The sequence below is a fragment of the Dreissena polymorpha genome, chromosome 7, assembly GCF_020536995.1.
Source record: "Dreissena polymorpha isolate Duluth1 chromosome 7, UMN_Dpol_1.0, whole genome shotgun sequence".
In the NCBI taxonomy this organism is placed as follows: domain Eukaryota; kingdom Metazoa; phylum Mollusca; class Bivalvia; order Myida; family Dreissenidae; genus Dreissena; species Dreissena polymorpha.
Genome location: NC_068361.1, coordinates 32148968 through 32167586, shown reverse-complemented (window position 1 = coordinate 32167586; position 18619 = coordinate 32148968). Strand labels below are relative to the sequence as shown.

Sequence of the window (18619 nt, the reverse complement as noted above, 5' to 3'; positions counted from 1 at the left end):
AGAGAATAACAGGTTACTGTCCCATTGTTTTGAAATATATCAGGCGAAGCTTAGAATATTATAACGGCGAGGCTTGCAGAGCTGTTATTTTATTCGTGCCGAGCTTGATATATTACAAAACAATGGGACAGTAACCTGATTTTCTGTTTATCATACCACATTTTCCTAAAAATCTGGAAAACAATCCATTTTTTATATTTAAAATGTACGGATCCCCGCTGATTTTGCTGATCCTGCTTTTACACGTTGACATACATGTAGCAACGGCGTTCGAAAAAGACGACACGAATAATCGCTTTATATTTTAAACATCGTATAGGAAAAAACAGTTGTTTGCCCTACGAATGGGAAGAGTACACCCGCTTTAATCATAAACGTCTTGAATTGGAGATCAGGAATGGACTGCAGCAACAAATTTAATCGAAGTACACACTTCACCGAATAGTTTGGAGACGCCCATTTGGGAGATGTGTATTGAAATTGACATTTTGATGATGGTGTCAATATTGACATAAGCGTGTTAAATCTTTCGTTCAAATAGCTGAGGATTAGCATACTGTTATCATTGTCTTGACTGTGCAACACTTGCGAGTGCAATGACTATATCGATATTTAAGATGTATTGTCCCATTGATGACGTCATTTAACTTTTGTAGTGCGGGCTGTGGTGATTTTTAAACAAGAGGGCCAAGATGGCCCTAGTTCGCTCATCTGAGAGAAGTCGGTTAATTCAATCTTAACCTAACGTCAAACTTGACCTAGATATTTTCCAGACAAACATCCTGGTCAAGTTTCATCATTATTGAACCAACACTCTGGCATATGGAGTGTTTTTTTATTTGTAAGATTTGACCTGGTGACCTATATTTAAATTGACCCCCCTTACCAAACATCAAACTTTGCTAACAAAAAAAAATATTATGACCAAGATTCATTAAATCTGAAACAAAATTGTGACCTCTAGAGTGTTTACATGGATTTTGTATAATATAATGAAAATTTGGACAATCTAAGGGCAATAATTATGGCATTAATTATGTGATATATATAAAACCAATCTTTGTACCAAGTTTCATGATGATTGGGCAAAAATTGTGACTTCTAGAGTGTTCACAAGCTTTTTTTACTATATAAACTGCCCCCCCCCCCCCAAGCTGCCATGTTATTCAACTGACCGGAACCATTTTTGAACTCAACTCTCATATCAAGAAAACAAATGTTCTGACCAAATTTCATGAAAATGGGGCCAAAAATGTGACTTCTAGAGTGTTCACATGTTTTCACTATATATACATATAGAGAAAAATGCCCTGCCCACTTGCGGCCACGTTTTATCACCGATCCCGACCATTTTCAAACTTGTCCAAGATATCATGAAAACCAATGTTTTGACCAACTTTCATGATGACTGGGCAAACATTGTGACTTCCAGAGTGTTTACAAGGTTTCATGATGACTGGGCAAACATTGTGACTTCCAGAGTGTTTACAAGGTTTCATGATGACTGGGCAAACATTGTGACTTCCAGAGTGTTTACAAGGTTTCATGATGACTGGGCAAACATTGTGACTTCCAGAGTGTTTACAAGGTTTCATGATGACTGGGCAAACATTGTGACTTCTAGAGTGTTTACAAGGTTTCATGATGACTGGGCAAACATTGTGACTTCTAGAGTGTTTACAAGGTTTCATGATGACTGGGCAAACATTGTGACTTCTAGAGTGTTTACAAGGTTTCTCTGATGACTGGGCAAACAATGTGACTCCTAGAGTGTTTACAAGGTTTCATGATGACTGGGCAAACATTGTGACTCCTAGAGTGTTTACAAGGTTTCATGATGACTGGGCAAACATTGTGACTCCTAGAGTGTTTACAAGGTTTCATGATGACTGGGCAAACATTGTGACTCCTAGAGTGTTTACAAGGTTTCTCTGATGACTGGGCAAACATTGTGACTCCTAGAGTGTTTACAAGGTTTCATGATGACTGGGCAAACATTGTGACTCCTAGAGTGTTTACAAGGTTTCTCTGATGACTGGGCAAACATTGTGACTCCTAGAGTGTTTACAAGGTTTCATGATGACTGGGCAAACATTGTGACTTCTAGAGTGTTTACAAGGTTTCATGATGACTGGGCAAACATTGTGACTTCTAGAGTGTTTACAAGGTTTCATGATGACTGGGCAAACATTGTGACTTCTAGAGTGTTTACAAGGTTTCATGATGACTGGGCAAACATTGTGACTCCTAGAGTGTTTACAAGGTTTCTCTGATGACTGGGCAAACATTGTGACTTCTAGAGTGTTTACAAGGTTTCATGATGACTGGGCAAACATTGTGACTTCCAGAGTGTTTACAAGGTTTCATGATGACTGGGCAAACATTGTGACTCCTAGAGTGTTTACAAGGTTTCTCTGATGACTGGGCAAACATTGTGACTCCTAGAGTGTTTACAAGGTTTCATGATGACTGGGCAAACATTGTGACTCCTAGAGTGTTTACAAGGTTTCTCTGATGACTGGGCAAACATTGTGACTCCTAGAGTGTTTACAAGGTTTCATGATGACTGGGCAAACATTGTGACTCCTAGAGTGTTTACAAGGTTTCTCTGATGACTGGGCAAACATTGTGACTCCTAGAGTGTTTACAAGGTTTCTCTTAAGCCAAATAAGGTAAACTTCTCCACCCACTGGCGGCCATGTTTTTCAACGGACCAGAACCACTTTTGAACTCGACCAACATATCATTAAGGCAAACATTTTGACAAAGTTACATGAAGATTGGGCATGAAATGAGACTTCTACTGTGTTTACAAGGCTTTTCTTTTTTTTGACCAAGTGACCTAGTTTTTTACCCAGCATGACCCAGTTTCGAACTTGATTGAGATATCATTGGGAAAAATCTTCTGACCAAGTTTAATGAAGATCGGACATGAAATGTGGCCTCTAAAGTGTTTACAAATCAAATGCGGAAGGACGGACGGACGGAAGACGGACAAAGACCGGTCACAAAAGCTCACCTGAGCAATCAGGTGAGCTATAAATAAACGTTTTTGTGATTTTTTTACTTTAAACTAGAGTAAAATATGTACGTTCTTGGTATCAATTGTTTGTTTTGTTGAACCTGATTTATGTTGATAGAAATTGTTGACTTATTGAAAATCCCACGTAACTCCAAACATTGACTGATTTAAGAACTCCCTGTTGACCATGGTATAAAAAAATATATCAGGCAATGTTAAATCAGGCAGATATCAATGCGGTGGTATGATAAAGATGTATATAAGCCTTAGTCAGTTGATATTAATGCATTTTAAACGGGAAAGTAGATAACCTTTTTTCAGTGACCTTTTTGTTCCATGTAAAAAATGCCTTTTATTTTGTTTGTTCAAAACTGTGGGAAAAGAAAATACAATTGACACTATCATGTTTGGTAAAAGAAGTCCTACTGTTGTAGAAGGCTTCATGAAAAGTGGGATTGGTAAAACATTCATGATTATACACACATAGTACACTAAGTCTTAATACACCCCAGAGGCCATCTATTGCAACGCTCACAATTGTGACAGCTTTCAATGACCTTTTAAGTGAGATGTCCAATACAAATGATTTTATATAGGCCTTTTTTCCCCCAAGCTTTTAGAGAATCAGGCTAAAACAGCAAGGCATGATTAACTGTAAAATTACATAAATAAAAACAAGATATGTGTTTGTCAGAAACACTATGTCCCCTACTGCGCCGCTTTGAAGCTATATATTTGACCTTTGACCTTGAAGGAACACCTTGACCTTTCACCACTCAAAATGTGCAGCTCTATGAGATACACATGCATGCCAAATATGAAGTTGCTATCTTCAATATTGCAAAAGTTATGGCAAAATGTCAAATTTGGAGCAAACAAACAAACAAACCAACAAACCAACCAACCAACCAACAGACAGGGCAAAAACAAAATGTTCCCCACTATAGTGGTGGGGGACATAACAAAATACAAGAGCTTTCTCAGAAAGGTAAAACTATTAATAAAGCAATATATGGGTATTCACATGAAATGAATGATGCATATGATTAGTAAAACACTTAAGTTTCATTCCATGTGGAAACTAGCATTTGTCACTACATAAACAAAGTTGGAATGTTGTTAACATTATAAATGTGAGTTTATTGAATAAAAAAGACCATTTCGATGTGCATGTTGATATAGCTTCTTAAAGAGCCAAAACAGTGATGCCATTTTTGAAAACACCACAGTGGAATAAACACTTAAATAAAAGTCCTCATTATTTCAAAGACACATCATAGGCAAGAACGTTTGGTTCATCAATCTTGATCCTATGAAAGAACAAGGAGAAGTCTCATCTCTGCTGATGAGTGACTAGATTTTGAGTCTTGCTCTTAGAGCGATTAACTCTTTACCACTTAGATGCATATTAAACCCTTAACCACTTAGATGCGTTTCAAACCCTTTACCACTTAGATGCATATTAAGCCCTTAACCACTTAGATGTGTTTTAAACCCTTTACCACTTAGATACGTATTAAACCCTTTACCACTCAGATACGTATTAAACTCTTAACCACTTAGATGCGTATTAAACCCTTAACCACTTAGATGCGTATTAAACCCTTTACCACTTAGATGGGTATTAAACCCTTTACCACTTAGATGGGTATTAAACCCTTTACCACTTAGATACGTATTTTTAAGCATTTTTATCACATGCTATATCCCGTTTCCCATGTAATACAACCATTACATATTTTTTTATATTATGTATGTGTAATACAACATTTTTAAGCGTTTTCATTGGCTTAGTTTGCGTTTATTAACCAATCGCATTTTGTTATTTTGCTGAAATGACGTTGCAACATCAAAAGACGTCAAGAAATGTAAACAACATTCGGGATTTATCATTATGTCTGCGTAAATATTTATTTTATTTGCTCATTTAAAAGCATGTGATAAAAAAGATCTGACACTCGTTGTCATATCATACCATATTTTATTCAACTTGTCCAGGAAATTCGTTAGTAAGCGAGCCTTAAAAATTCCTGAACTCGTGAATAAAATATGGTATGATATGACAACTCGTGCCAGATCCTATATGTAGTCACTTGGAAAGTTTAATATAATTAAAGACCTTTCTTACTGTATTCAAGTTTTAAAGGCTTCATTTCCAACCCTTAGATACTGATGAGCAGCAAACAGCATATAACCTGAACAGACTGCAAATTACTCACAGGCTGTTCTGGTTTTATGCTGTTTGCACATAGCCATTTTCACTTTGCTTCTGAGTGGGAAAGGGTTAATGCATGTGCCTAAAATGTTTCCCAGATTAGCCTGTGAAATAAGAACAGGCTAATCAGGAAAACACTTTATACTTTTTTAGAAATGAAGTTTCTTCTACACAAAAATCAAGTCTAGACAGAAAGTGTTGTCCCTAAAAACCTGTGCAGTCTGCACAGGCTTATATGGGACGACCCTTTCCACACATCCATTAAGTCCCAATTTGCCAGCTCATTCAAGCAGCATTACCTCTTGGTCCTTTTTTCTTGGTAAGTACACTATTCTCAGGTGACGCTGTGTCTTTCTCCGTCACTTCTTCACATTCCGCTTGCTTCACACTGGACTTCACCTTGCTCACAAGTCCGTGCCTAGTCACCAGGGCTTTTCCCTTCTTTGACACCACCTTGGATTGCCCCGTTCCCCTACTAGAGCTAGCGCAGGCACTTTCCCTTCCCCCAGGGGATGCCTCTACCCGTGACAGGCCGGGGGAGTTTAGGTCACTGTTGCTGCGTCTGGATGAAAGTCTTTGAGACGCTCTTCTGCTTTGTTTCTTTAAATCAGAACCATTATTATCTTGACTACTCGTTGAAGACGATCCTCTTGGACCAGTCCTCAAGTTGTAACCACCTTCATTCCTAGCAGCATTCCGATTGGTGGCATTATCCTCATCACCTACAACAAAGTTTTACAACTAACATTTTTTCCTGAAAATCCGACCGCCATTTTCCCAAAACAGCTGAAAATATCCAATAACGTCAATAATTGGTTTATTATTCAGCAATATAATTCAGTAGCACATCATAATATAAATTTTAAAATGCACTTCAATTTAACATAAACTTATAAACTATTGAAATGCTATTATTTATAATTGTATTAATATTGCTTTATTTGGTCCCAATTTAATGTTTTATCACGCTATTTTTCCCAATCTACAAGGCACAGGCTGTCAAATATAAAGCAAAAAAAAATATCACTGACCTTCATTTTCACTGGCTGAATCGGAGTCACTGGACTCACTATCAACATCTTCATGACCTTGACCTTGATTGTCATGTGCTGGATTTTGACCTGGGTTTCCATGGTGATCCTGGTTGTTGTTGTTGTTGGCATGCTGGTGCCCCTGCGGTCCATGGTTGTTGTTGTTGAGACCCCCAGGGGGCTCCATGACATAGGCCCCGCCTATGGTGTTGTTCATCAATGAGGTTGCAGCACCCAGTCCTGTACCTGCTGACAGGCCTACCCTGTGAAACAAGAACAGTTTTAGTTTAAACCTTTTTATTTTAGCTGGATTACATTGAAAGCCCAAGGCTTAATTGAAACACTCTCGGGTCTGATTCCTGGGACAAGAACCAGTACTTGATGTCTATGGGGGAGATTTAAAGATTGCTCCCACAGTCAGGATCAAACCCGTGAACTCCCAGTCACTAGGCTGACACCATATCCACTACGCCACGGCGACCTAATACCTAACAGTTGGATCTCATATTTATTTTAAAATTGAGTAGCTTTTTCTTGCAGCTATATAATATACAACCCACCCAAACCCTTCACACTCATATTCCACAAAACTGCCAACCCTGTCAAACAGAATAGTTTAGTTTCATATTTATTTGAGCCTCACTGTGGAAAAAACTCTTAGTTTAAACCTTTTATTTTAGCACGATTGCATTGAAGCCTAAGGCTGATTTGAATTGCTCTCAAGTCCGTTTCTTGGGACTAGAACCAGTACTTTTTGTCTCTGTGGAAGATCCAAAGAACCCTCCCACAGTGGGGATCAAACCTTTGACCTCCCAGTCACTAGGCGGACACCATATCCACCGCCCCATGGCAACCTAATACCTAACCACTCTTACTGCATGTGCATAAAATATTGTCCTCTATTAGCCTGTGCAGACTAGCTTTTGGCTTTTATTGGATTTTTAGTTTTAAGACAATCTCATGTTTGCAAAAATCTAGTTTAGGTGGAAAGTGTCATCGGTGATTAGCATGTGCCAACTGTACAGGCTTATCTGGGTCAACGCTTTCTGCCTTAACTGCATTTTTGCTAAGAAGACTTTCTTTTAACAAACAAGAGATGTGTTAGTCACAAACACAATGCCCCCTATTGCGCCGCTTTGAAGCCATATATTCGACCTTTGACCTTGAAGGATGACCTTGACCTTTCACCACTCAAAATGTGCAGCTCAGTGAGATACACATGCATGCCAAATATCAAGTTGCTATCTTCATATTGCAAAACTTTAACCAAGGATTAAGTTTTGGGACACATACAATGAATGAATGAATGACAGACAGACAGACAGGCCAAAAACAATATGCTTAACTCTTTCAGTGCTGGAACCAAATTTTGAAGGCCTTTGCAAACCGTTTGGATCCAGATGAGATGCCACAGAACGTGGCGTCTCATCAGGATCCAAACTGTTTGCTATTATGATAATTTTCTTTGAAAAAAATCAAAGAAAATGCTAATTTTAGAAATTCAGAAGACGACATTTTAGCAGACGACAAATTTCCCAGCATGCAAAGGGCTAATATCTTTCAATTTGGGGGCATAGAAATATCATTAAAGCTGAAAGTGACGTTCCTGATTAGCCAGTGCAACACTTTATGCACATGCATTAAACCTTTGCATGCTGGGAATTCTGTGGCGTCTCATCTGGATCCAAACTGTTTGCAAAGGCCTTCAAAATTCAGTTCCAGCACTGAAAGGGTTAAACCCCCTTTTTACAGAGCATGGCCCAAATAGATGATAGACCAAGCGATGTGTCTGTGAAACACTATGTCCCCATATATTTGACCTTTGACCTTGAAGGATGACCTTGACCTTTGAACACTCAAAATGTGCAGCTCCATGAGATACACATGCATGCTAAATATCAAGTTGCCATCTTCAATATTGCAAAAGTGTACATTAAATGAGCAATTATGACCCATATATTTAACCTTTGACCTTAAAGGATGACCTTGACCTTGACTTTTCACCACTCGAAATGTGCAGCTCCATAAGATACACATGCATGCTAAATATCAAGTTGCCATCTTCAATATTGCAAAAGTGTACATCAAATGTGCAATTTTGACCCATATATTTGACCTTTTACCTTGAAGGATGACCTTGACCTTGACTTTTCACCACTCAAAATGTGTAGCTCCATAAGATACACATGCATGCTTAATATCAAGTTGCTATCTTCAATATTGCAAAAGTTATGGCAAATGTTAAAGTTGGGGCAAACAAACACCAACAGACAGGGCAAAAACATATGCCCCCCACTATAGTGGGAGGGGGACATAAAAAGAGACTCTGAACAAATTGCAAGCTTATTTGGGCTGACAAGACCCATATGGCTCCCTTTTGCTCAACATTTCCAATAACCAAATCACCATAGAGCATAACAATTCTTCTTAGTTTGTTTTATTGACTTTTATACAAATATAAAAAAGTTGCATCTAAATAATGTTTTGTTTAGCCCCATTTGCTATTTTGCACCCAAGGGTTCATTCTGTGAATGGTATAGTAAGACCTTAGTTCCATCGAAGCAACTCCTGTACATGCCTTTATCTGCCCTTTTTCAGCAAAGCTTAAATTGTGAATGTCCTGTAAAGATTAATTTCAATATGGGTACATAAATAACATATAAAACACAATATTTGATATAATCTTTTAAATATAAGATGGTTTTTATTCATAAGGTACTTACAGCCATTACAGCCTTTACAGTAAACAAGGGCTGTTTGCAAAACACGCATGCCCCCAAATGGGCTGTCAGTTGTAGTGGCTTCAGGTCACTGTGACCTTGAACTTTGACCTTGAGTCTTGAAAATCAATAGGGGTCATCTGTCGGTAATGACCAATGTCCCCATGAACTTTCCTGATCCTAACCCTAAGAATTCGTGAGTTATCATCCGGAAACCATTTTACTGTTTAAAGTTACTGTAACCTTGACCTTTGACCTAGAGTACAGAAAATCGATAGGGGTCATCTGCCAGTCATGATCAATGTTCCTATACAGTTTCATGATCCTAGGGGTAAGCGTTCTTGAGTTATCATCTGGAAACCATTTTACTGTTTCGAGTCACTGTGACCTTGACCTAGTGACCTGAAAATCAATAGGGGTCATCTGCCAGTCATGATCAATGAACCTATAAAGTTTCATTATCCTACCCTTAAGCGTTCTTGAGTTATCATCCGGAAACCATTTGGTGGACGGACCGACCGACCGACAGACGGACCGACATGTGCAAAACAATATACCCCATCTCCTTCGAAAGGGGGCATACAAATATCAGTATTTTTATTTATTAAGTATTTTCACCCTCTTTGTATAAGAATTGTGATCTTTTGTTTCTAAGCATTGAGAAACAAAAGCAATATTTTCTTTGAGAAAGGGGCAGATATTGTAACTTATAATGACAGTATCAATTACAAATAAAATGCACTTTGCCAATTTAGGAAATATTACCGAATTCCCATTAGCTGTCAAAAAATTCCCAAAAGAAAATTTGCATCAATTATGTTCCAAAAGTGCATTATCTGCATGTTAAGAATTCAAATGAGAACTGAAAAAGAACATTTAAGCAAAAAGGCAAGTAAAAGAATACTAACATGGATTTGTGCAAGCAAATTATAAAGTCCCATAATTCCCAATATGAAGATTTGATCATGACACAAATTTTCCCATAAATTTCCCGATTTCAGTTTTTTGTGTGCTTGTGTTTCCTGATTGACTTGGGGCTGGTAAATTTCCTTATTTGGCAAACCAGTTTGATGTAATTCTCACCCGGTGTCAAATAGTGCCTTAACACTTTCCCACTCAGAAGCAAAGTGAAAATGGCTATGTGCAAACAGCATAAAACCAGGACAGCCTGATAGTAACTCGCAGTCTGTTTAGGTTTTATGCTGTTTGCTGCTCATCAGTATCTTAGGGTTGGAAATGAAGCCTTTAAAACTTGAATCTAGTAAGAAAGGTCTTTAATTAAATTTAACTTTCTAAAAGACCACAAATGCGCCAAATACATATCTAAGTGGTAAAGGGTTAACCCATTTATGCCTACCGTCTAGAAATAGGCCTTGGTAAACAGCGTAGACCCAGATGAGACGCCGCATGATGCAGCGTTTCATCAGGGTCTGCGCTGTTTGCTTAAAGGAATTTCTGTTAGAAAAATTCTAAATATAGAAATAAATATACTAGACATCCTTAATTGTGGAAATGAATTGATCCAATTTAGAAGGATGGGAGAGTCCACTAGGCATAAATGGGTTAATAAGGAGTGCTAGGACACTCTCTGGGTCCTCACATAACCCAGCCTCAGGCACAGAGAGAACCGGTAAACTTTGAAATACACACACAGTGACTAACCAGGGGGTTCCTTGAACATGTCTACCATTGTGACGTACTCTAGTATTGGCAGGAAGGTGGGCTTACTGCATGTGTGTAAAGTATCCTTCCTGATTAGCCTGTGCAGTCCAAACAGACTACTCGGGAATGATCCTTCATCTTTTATAACACTTTACATACTTTCACACCTTTGTAGTCCAATAGAAAGTTAAATATAATTACTGGTAAATACCTTATTAAGTACATCCAAGTTTTAATGGCTTCATTTACAACCCTTAGATACTGATGAGCAGCAAACAGAATAAAACTTGAACAGACTGCGAGTTACTTGCAGGCTGTTCTGGTTTTATGCTGTTTGCACATAGCCGGTTTTACATTGCCTCTAAGTGGGTTAACTCTTCCAGTGCTGGAACCAAATTTGGGAGGCCTTTGCAAACAGTTTGGATCCAGATGAGACGCCACAAAACGTGGCGTCTCATCTGGATCCAAACTGTTTGCTATTCTGATAGTATTCTTTGAAAATAATTAAAGAACATGCTAATTTTAGAAATGCAGCAGACGCAATTTTTGCAGACAACAAATTTCCCAGCATGCAAAATGTTAATAGACACACGCTAACCTGGAGCACCCTTTGGGTGGTTCCTTAAACATGTCTACCAGCGTGAGATACTCCAGAGTGGGCAGAAAGGTGAGCAGGGAGATCAGTCTCTCACACTTCAGCCCGTGGCAGTCACGTAGTGTGACCTCGGACACGTGGTGAAACACCTGCTGACCTGCAAGGATTTGTGTGTGTAATTTGTACAATAAATGCTAAATGTGCTGTTTGTACTCAAACTCGTACAGTTTTCAGAGACTCTTCACTAAAAACATTCTGAATGTGTTTGCTGACATAAAATGAGAAATGAGCGAAAGCTTGTCAGTTTTTTTTAGAGGTCACAGTGACCTTGACCTTTGACCTAGTGACCCAACAAGAGATGTGTTTGTCAGAAACACAATTCCCCCTACTGCGCAACTTTGAAATAAAATTTCTATTTATAATTTGGCAGGTATAGACATCATCTCCCTTTAAAGCTTTATTACTTCCCTTGAATTTTGTCCAATCCAATCAGGGGGGGGGGGGGAAGGTCTGTAGACAGTGAAAAATGACCAAGTCAGACATCACTGACAACCAAGGCCTGTGGTTTATCAAAGAGATCATAGCCAGAGTTCATCATGTATGTATGGACATAAGTCCACTGGTATTTAATGACAAGAGGGCAATGATGGCCTTATATCGCTCCACTGTTTTTTTATGCGAAGAAAACATGCAATGCGCATGGGTTGAAATGTACTCAAGCATGTGACTTTCTCTTTCTATCCCTCGTCCCACTGGGCGCTTAAAGTTGGAAGGGTGAGCATTTTTAATTATGGAAAAAGTTACTACCGTGTTAACTAAACAGACTAAAAAGCCCGGGAATTGTTGCACAGGTCCTTTGCTTATTACGTAGATACATTTATCTCTCCAAAAGATATTGTCGTTCTTTCTATTTCACATATTTTTAGATGCTGAAGATCAAATCTACACATTTGATTTGAAACAGATTCACAAGACCCATAGGAATCAAAATGCTTTAACCCTTTACCAAAAGACACATTTTGGACTTTCCCAATTTGAAAGAGGTTGCAGATGACAATAAAATTGTAATGGAATCTGAAGGAAATGATTAGGAAGGGTAGAAATAATTGTGATAAAAGGAAAAATTGCTCATCTTAAGCGTTCTTGAGTTATCATCTGGAAACCATTTTACTATTTCGGGTCACCGTGACCTTGACCTTTGACCTAGTAACCTCAAAATCAATAGAGGTCATCTACGAGTCATGATCAATGTACCTATAAAGTTTCATGATCCTAGGCGTAAGCCTTCTTGAGTTATCATCCGGAAACCATTTTACTATTTCGAGTCATCATGACCTTGACCTTTGACCTAGTGACCTGAAAATCAATAGGGGTCATCTACGAGTTATGATCAATGTACCTATGAAGTTTCATGATCCTAGGCCTAGGTGTCCTTGAATTATCATCCGGAAACCATTTTACTATTTCGGGTCATCATGAAATTGACCTTTGACCTAGTGACCTGAAAATCAATAGAGGTTATCTGCGAGTCATGATCAATGTATTTATGAAGTTTCATGATCCTAGGCATAAGCGTTCTTGAGTTATCATCCGGAAACCATTTTACTGCTTTGGGTCACCGTGACCTTGACCTTTGACCTAGTGACCTGAAAATCAATAGGGGTCATCTGCGAGTCATGATCAATGTATCTATGAAGTTTCATGAAGGCATAAGCGCTCGAAGTTTCATGAAGGCATAAGCGCTCTTGAGTTATCATCCGGAAACCATCTGGTGGACGGACGGACCGACATGAGCAAAACAATATACCCCCTCTTCTTCGAAAGGGGGGGGGGGCGGCATAATGAGAAAACTTCCCCCCTTCCAGCAGCCATGTTATTCAACTGACTGGAACCATTTTTAACTCAACTCTCGTATCAAGGAAACAAATGTTCTGACCAAATTTCATGAAAATTGGGCCAAAAATGTGACATCTACTGTGTTCACATGTTTTCACTATATACATATAGAGAAAAATGCCACGCCTACTGGCGGCCATGTTTTTTCACCGATCCGGACCATTTTTAAACTCGTCCGAGATATCAATAAAACCAATGTTTTGACCAACTTTCATGATGATTGGGCAAAAATTGTGACTTCTAGAGTGTTTACAAGGTTTCTCTATAGCCAAATAGGGAAAACTGCCACTATATACATATAGAGAAAAATGCCCCGCCCACTGGCTGCCATGTTTTTTCACCGATCTCGACCATTTTCAAACTCATCCGAGACATCAATTGAACCAATGTTTTGACCAACTTTCATGATGTTTGGGCAAAAATTCTGACTTCTAGAGTGTTTACAAGGTTTCTCTATAGCCAAATAAGGAAAACTGCCCGGCCCACTGGCGGCCATGTTTTTCAACAGATCGGAACCACTTTTGAACGCTCAACCAAGATATCATAAAGACAAACATTTTGACAAAGTAACATGAAGATTGGGAATGAAATGTGACTTCTACAGTGTTTACAAGGTTTTTCTTTTTTTTGGCCTAGCGACCTAGGTTTTTGACCCGGCACAACCCAGTTTCGAATTCGGCCGAGATTTCATTGGGACAAAGCTTCTGACCAAGATTCATGAAGATGGGACGAGAAATGTGGCCTCTAGAGTGTTTACGAGCAAATGTTAACGGACGGACAGACGACGGACAAAGACCGGTCACAAAAGCTCACCTGAGCAATCAGGTGAGCTAAAAAAACTTTGACAAATCAATCATTTGAGTTATAAATAATCAAAATAATGAATCTGTACAGTAACTGTGAAAAGAACTTCAATTCTTGGTAAGGAAGTATGTGAGATTTATAATTATATAAATTACTTCCCTTGAAAATAATTGTCTCTAACAAATCTCTATTTTTAGTAGCAAATAATTAAAAGCCACTACCGCGACTGTGATTGTTGATTCGAAATGTGCAGCTCAATGAGATACACATGCATGCCAATGCATATAAAGTGGCTATGTTCAATATTGAATAATTATCTCCCTTTTTAAAGCTTATTACTTCCCTTAAATTTGTATTTTTTACCGTAGACCGTAAAGGATGACCTTGACCTTTTACCATAATGTGTTTGTCAGAAACACAATGCCGCCTACTGCGGCGCTTTGATTTATTTAACAAAAATATATACATGGGCAGGTCAGATAACTATGTCCATTTAAAGCTTATTACTTTCCTTGACTTTGTTTTTTTTACCCTTGACCTTGAAGGATGATGTTCACCTTGAAATGTTACCACTCAAAATGTGCAGCTCCATGAGATACACATGCATACCAAATATCAAGGTGCTATCTTCAATATTCAAAAAGTTATGGCCAATGTTAAGGTTTTAGCACGACGCCCGCGGCGGACAGCGAATGAGGAGCTGGCTATAACAATAGCTCAGGTTTTCTCCGAAAACAGCTTCGCTAAAAAAATAGCATGAAAGAACCTGAAATTGCAAATATTCACTCCGTGAAGGCTTCAGATTGGGAATTTGGTTCGTTTTATTTGTTGCGAACAAATACTTAAAAATTGATAATTAAGTATTTTTAAGTTGTCAATATTATATGTTCTGCATAGGGAAATAAAAAGTGTTGCATTTAATAAACAATATATATAACTTTGTTTTTTTAAACCTTCCATTCGGATTCCCTTTATTTTAACTGAATCATCGCCCACATTCCAAATATGCTTGTTTGTCCCAATTTTGCTTCTGCTGACTGCACAGGCTAATCTGGGTTGAAATTTTATGCACATGCATTAGGCCTTGTTTTCCCAGAATCTGGCTAACGACTCGAGGAATGACTCTTTCCCTCTTTTATATAAAACAAGAAACAGTCGGAGATGGGTGATGCTCCCGAAAGTTTGTTTTTTTAATGTTAAAGTTATTGGACAGACGCCATATATTAGACATTTGACCTGACCTTCACCAAGAGATGTGTTCGTCAGAAACAAAATGCCCCCTATTGCGCCGCTTTGAATTAAAAAATATATAATTGACCTTTGACCTTGAAGGATGACCTTGACCTTGAACTTCCACCACTCAAAATGTGCAGCTTCATGAGAACGCCACTGCCACTTTGAAAAAAAAATAAAAAAATTTGTTTTACCTTTGACCTTGAAGGATGACCTTGACCTTAAAATTCCACCACTCACAATGTGCAACTTCATGAGAATGCCGCTTTGAAATTTTTTATCTTTTGTTGACCTTTGACCTTGAAGGATTACCTTGACCTTGAACTTCCACCACTCAAAGTGTGCAGCTTCATGATAACGCCACTTTGAAAAAAAATTTGTTGACCTTTGACCTTTAAGGATGATCTTAACCTTGAACTTCCACCACTCTCAATGTGCAGCTTCATGTGAACGCGGCTTTGAAAAAAAAAAAAAAAAAAAAAATTACCTTTGACCTTGAAGGATGACTTGACCTTGAACTTCCACCACTCAAAATGTTCAGCTTTATGAGATACACATATCAATTTGCTATCTTCAATATTGAAAAAGTTATGGCCAATGTTAAAGTTTTTGGACGGACGGACAGACAGACGCGTATATTAGACATTTTACCTGAAAGAATGACCTTGACCTTCACCACTCAAAATGTGCAGCTGCGTGAGATGCACATGCATGCCAAATATCAAGTTGCTATCTTCAATATTGAAAAAGTAATGGCCAATGTTAAAGTTTTCGGACGGACAGATGCCATATATTTGACATTTAACCTTGTAGGATGACCTTGACCTTCACCTTTCACCACTCAAAATGTTCAGCTCTATGAGATACACATGCATGCCAAATATCAAGTTGCTATCTTCAATAATGCAAAAGTTATGGCCAAAGTTGAAGTTTTTTTCGGACGGATGGACAAACTGACAAACACACATACTGACATACACACATACTGACATACACACATACTGACATACACACATACTGACGGACAGTTCAACTGCTATATGCCACCCTACCGGGGCCATAACAATTTTTTTTGGGGGGGGGGTTCCATTGGGAATTTTTAGCTCCCATTTGGAAAAAATATATACTTTTTTCCATTGGGAATGGGTCCGGTTACCGGACCCGATTTTTAATGAAAAAAAACACTGACGAGGAATGACTCTTTCACTCTTCTATATAAAACAAGAAACCGTCGGAGACGAGTGATGCTCCTCAAAGGTTTTTTTTGTCACAATATTGCACTATATATTCAGATAAAAGGAAACATCTTGAGGGCACAGTAGTTGGGGGGACAATAATTTTTTATATAAAATTTCAAAGGGCCATAACTCTGTAAAAAATCATCCGACCAGAACCCGCTGATAATATGCACATCTCCTCTCGTTAGTGAAGCTTCCCATAAAGTTTCATTGAATTCCGGTCATTAGTTGCTGAGAAATAGCCCGCACAAGAATTGCACTACATGTACAGTTAATGGAAAATTTCAAAGGGCCATAACTCTGTGACAAAATCATCCGACCAGAACCCGCTGATAATATGCACATCTCCTCTTGGTAGTGAAGCTTCCCATAAAGTTTCATTGAATTCCCGTCATTAGTTGCTGAGAAATAGCCCGGACAAAAATTGTGCACGGCGGACACACAGACGGACGGACACACAGACGGACGGACAGACGAAGGGCGACTATATGTTCCCCCCAAAATTTTTAGGGGAAGCATAATAATCTGTGTAGCCAGAGAGTGTTGTCCCTGATAAGCCTTTGCAGACTGGCCATAACATCTACCTGGAGTGAACCAGAGTATGGGGTTGGAGAGCAGGGGACAGTGGCTGATCTCTAGGGTGCGAGTCCCTGCGAAGTTCTGCCCCACCATCCTCATGCCTGCGTCCGTTATCCAGGCTACCGAGTCTAGCTCCTCCTGAAAACCGGTCGCAGACAGTCGGGCATTGGTCCACACATCTGAAGGAGAAACAATGTGTGAGTTTAGCTAGAATAATAATAGATAGTAAATGAAAATCCCATACAAATGTCGTTAAAAATTTATGTGATTGTCCCAACACTTCTTAAACTATAGGGGTTAAACCATTTCAAAAACATCTTACGCATTCAAAACAGCTACTAAGATTCAAGTATTTCATCAAAACTTGTCACTACCAGTAAGGCATTTTCTTATATCTCTCCAGCGTCAATTTGCAATTATCCCCAAATGCAAAAGTTTAAGAAAGGTGGTGATTAAATATTTCAATTTGCTAAAAAACAAATGGCAATCAAAATCAGTTAGATATTGCTGTTCAATAGAGAAGTCTCAGCCATTAGTTACCCCATTTACAGGTCAAAGTTGAACATTGAAATGAACAGTCAGGACAACCACTAGACTTCTTGACAGTGTTCATAGATGATGTGTTTCTTCGTTATAAATCAGATCACGTATTCAGCTCCATTCCCAATGGAAAAAAGTATATGTATTTCCCAGAAGGGGACTTTCGAATTCCCAATTTAAGGTTTCAAAAAAAAAATCTCACTATTTTTTTCATCTCCCTTCCTGCTTTATAAGTAGAAAGAACAAAGTAAGAACAAAACTGAAAACACTTTTAATTTGAATTTTGAAGCATTTTTAAGCATCACAACAACAATAATAATTTCCCAATTTTAGTCAAAACGCCACGAATTTTCCAAATCCATAGGGACCCAGCCCCATTCCCAAAAGTTATAACAAGAGGCACAAAAGGGCCCTGGGGCGCTCACCTGAGAGACTTAGATGGAAAGAAACAAAGATTAAAACTCTTCAGCAAATATTTCAAATTATTAGTATGACAAGACTGACTTCAAAATAAGGTGTTCCAAAGTATTCACAATAGTCCTATATAGAAAATTCCCCCTCCCACCCTGGCGGCCATGTTTATAATACCCAATGTTTTTTAAATTTACATATAACGAAAATGCTTCTTAAAAACATACAGAGAAAACCGCCCCATCTCTTGGCGGCAATGTTTTTTCACTGATCACGACCATTTTCAAATTAATCCGACATGTCAATAAAACCAATGTTTTGACCTAGTTTCATGATGATTGACCAAAAAATGTGACTTTTAGAGTGCTCACAGGCTTTTTCAGTATATAAATATAAGGACAAGGGACAAAATTGTCACAAAACCAGGTTTTCATTGTGAAAAAAAAAATCTGATAAAGGGAGAAAACTCAAACTGAACTTTTGAAATGAACAAACAAAATTAACCCCCTTTGTAAGTTTTTTTTTTTTTTAATCTATTTTTAGTCGTGGCGACCTTGACATTGGAGATATTGACGTGATTCTTTCGTGCGACACATCGTCCCATGATGGTGAACAAATGTGCCAAATGATTTTAAAATCTCACAATGAATGACATAGTTATGGCCAGGACAAG

The 18619-nt window shown here is 38.4% G+C and overlaps 1 protein-coding gene across 6 annotated transcripts in view; it reads right to left on the bottom strand.

The window, feature by feature from the left end:
• Nucleotides 1-18619, bottom strand: part of LOC127837729 (F-box only protein 38-like) — a 57505-nt gene that overhangs the window by 20574 nt on the left and 18312 nt on the right. For all 6 annotated transcript variants that reach the window (XR_008029453.1, XM_052365040.1, XM_052365039.1 and 3 more), the window contains 4 exons: nucleotides 17001-17174; nucleotides 11249-11402; nucleotides 6269-6531; nucleotides 5537-5959 (listed from right to left, as the gene is read on the bottom strand). Coding sequence is in view for 5 of the 6 variants with exons in the window: in XM_052365040.1 (XP_052221000.1) it covers nucleotides 5537-5959; nucleotides 6269-6531; nucleotides 11249-11402; nucleotides 17001-17174 (1014 nt within the window). In the remaining variant the exon portion in view is untranslated. The remainder of the gene's footprint in view (nucleotides 1-5536; nucleotides 5960-6268; nucleotides 6532-11248; nucleotides 11403-17000; nucleotides 17175-18619) is intronic.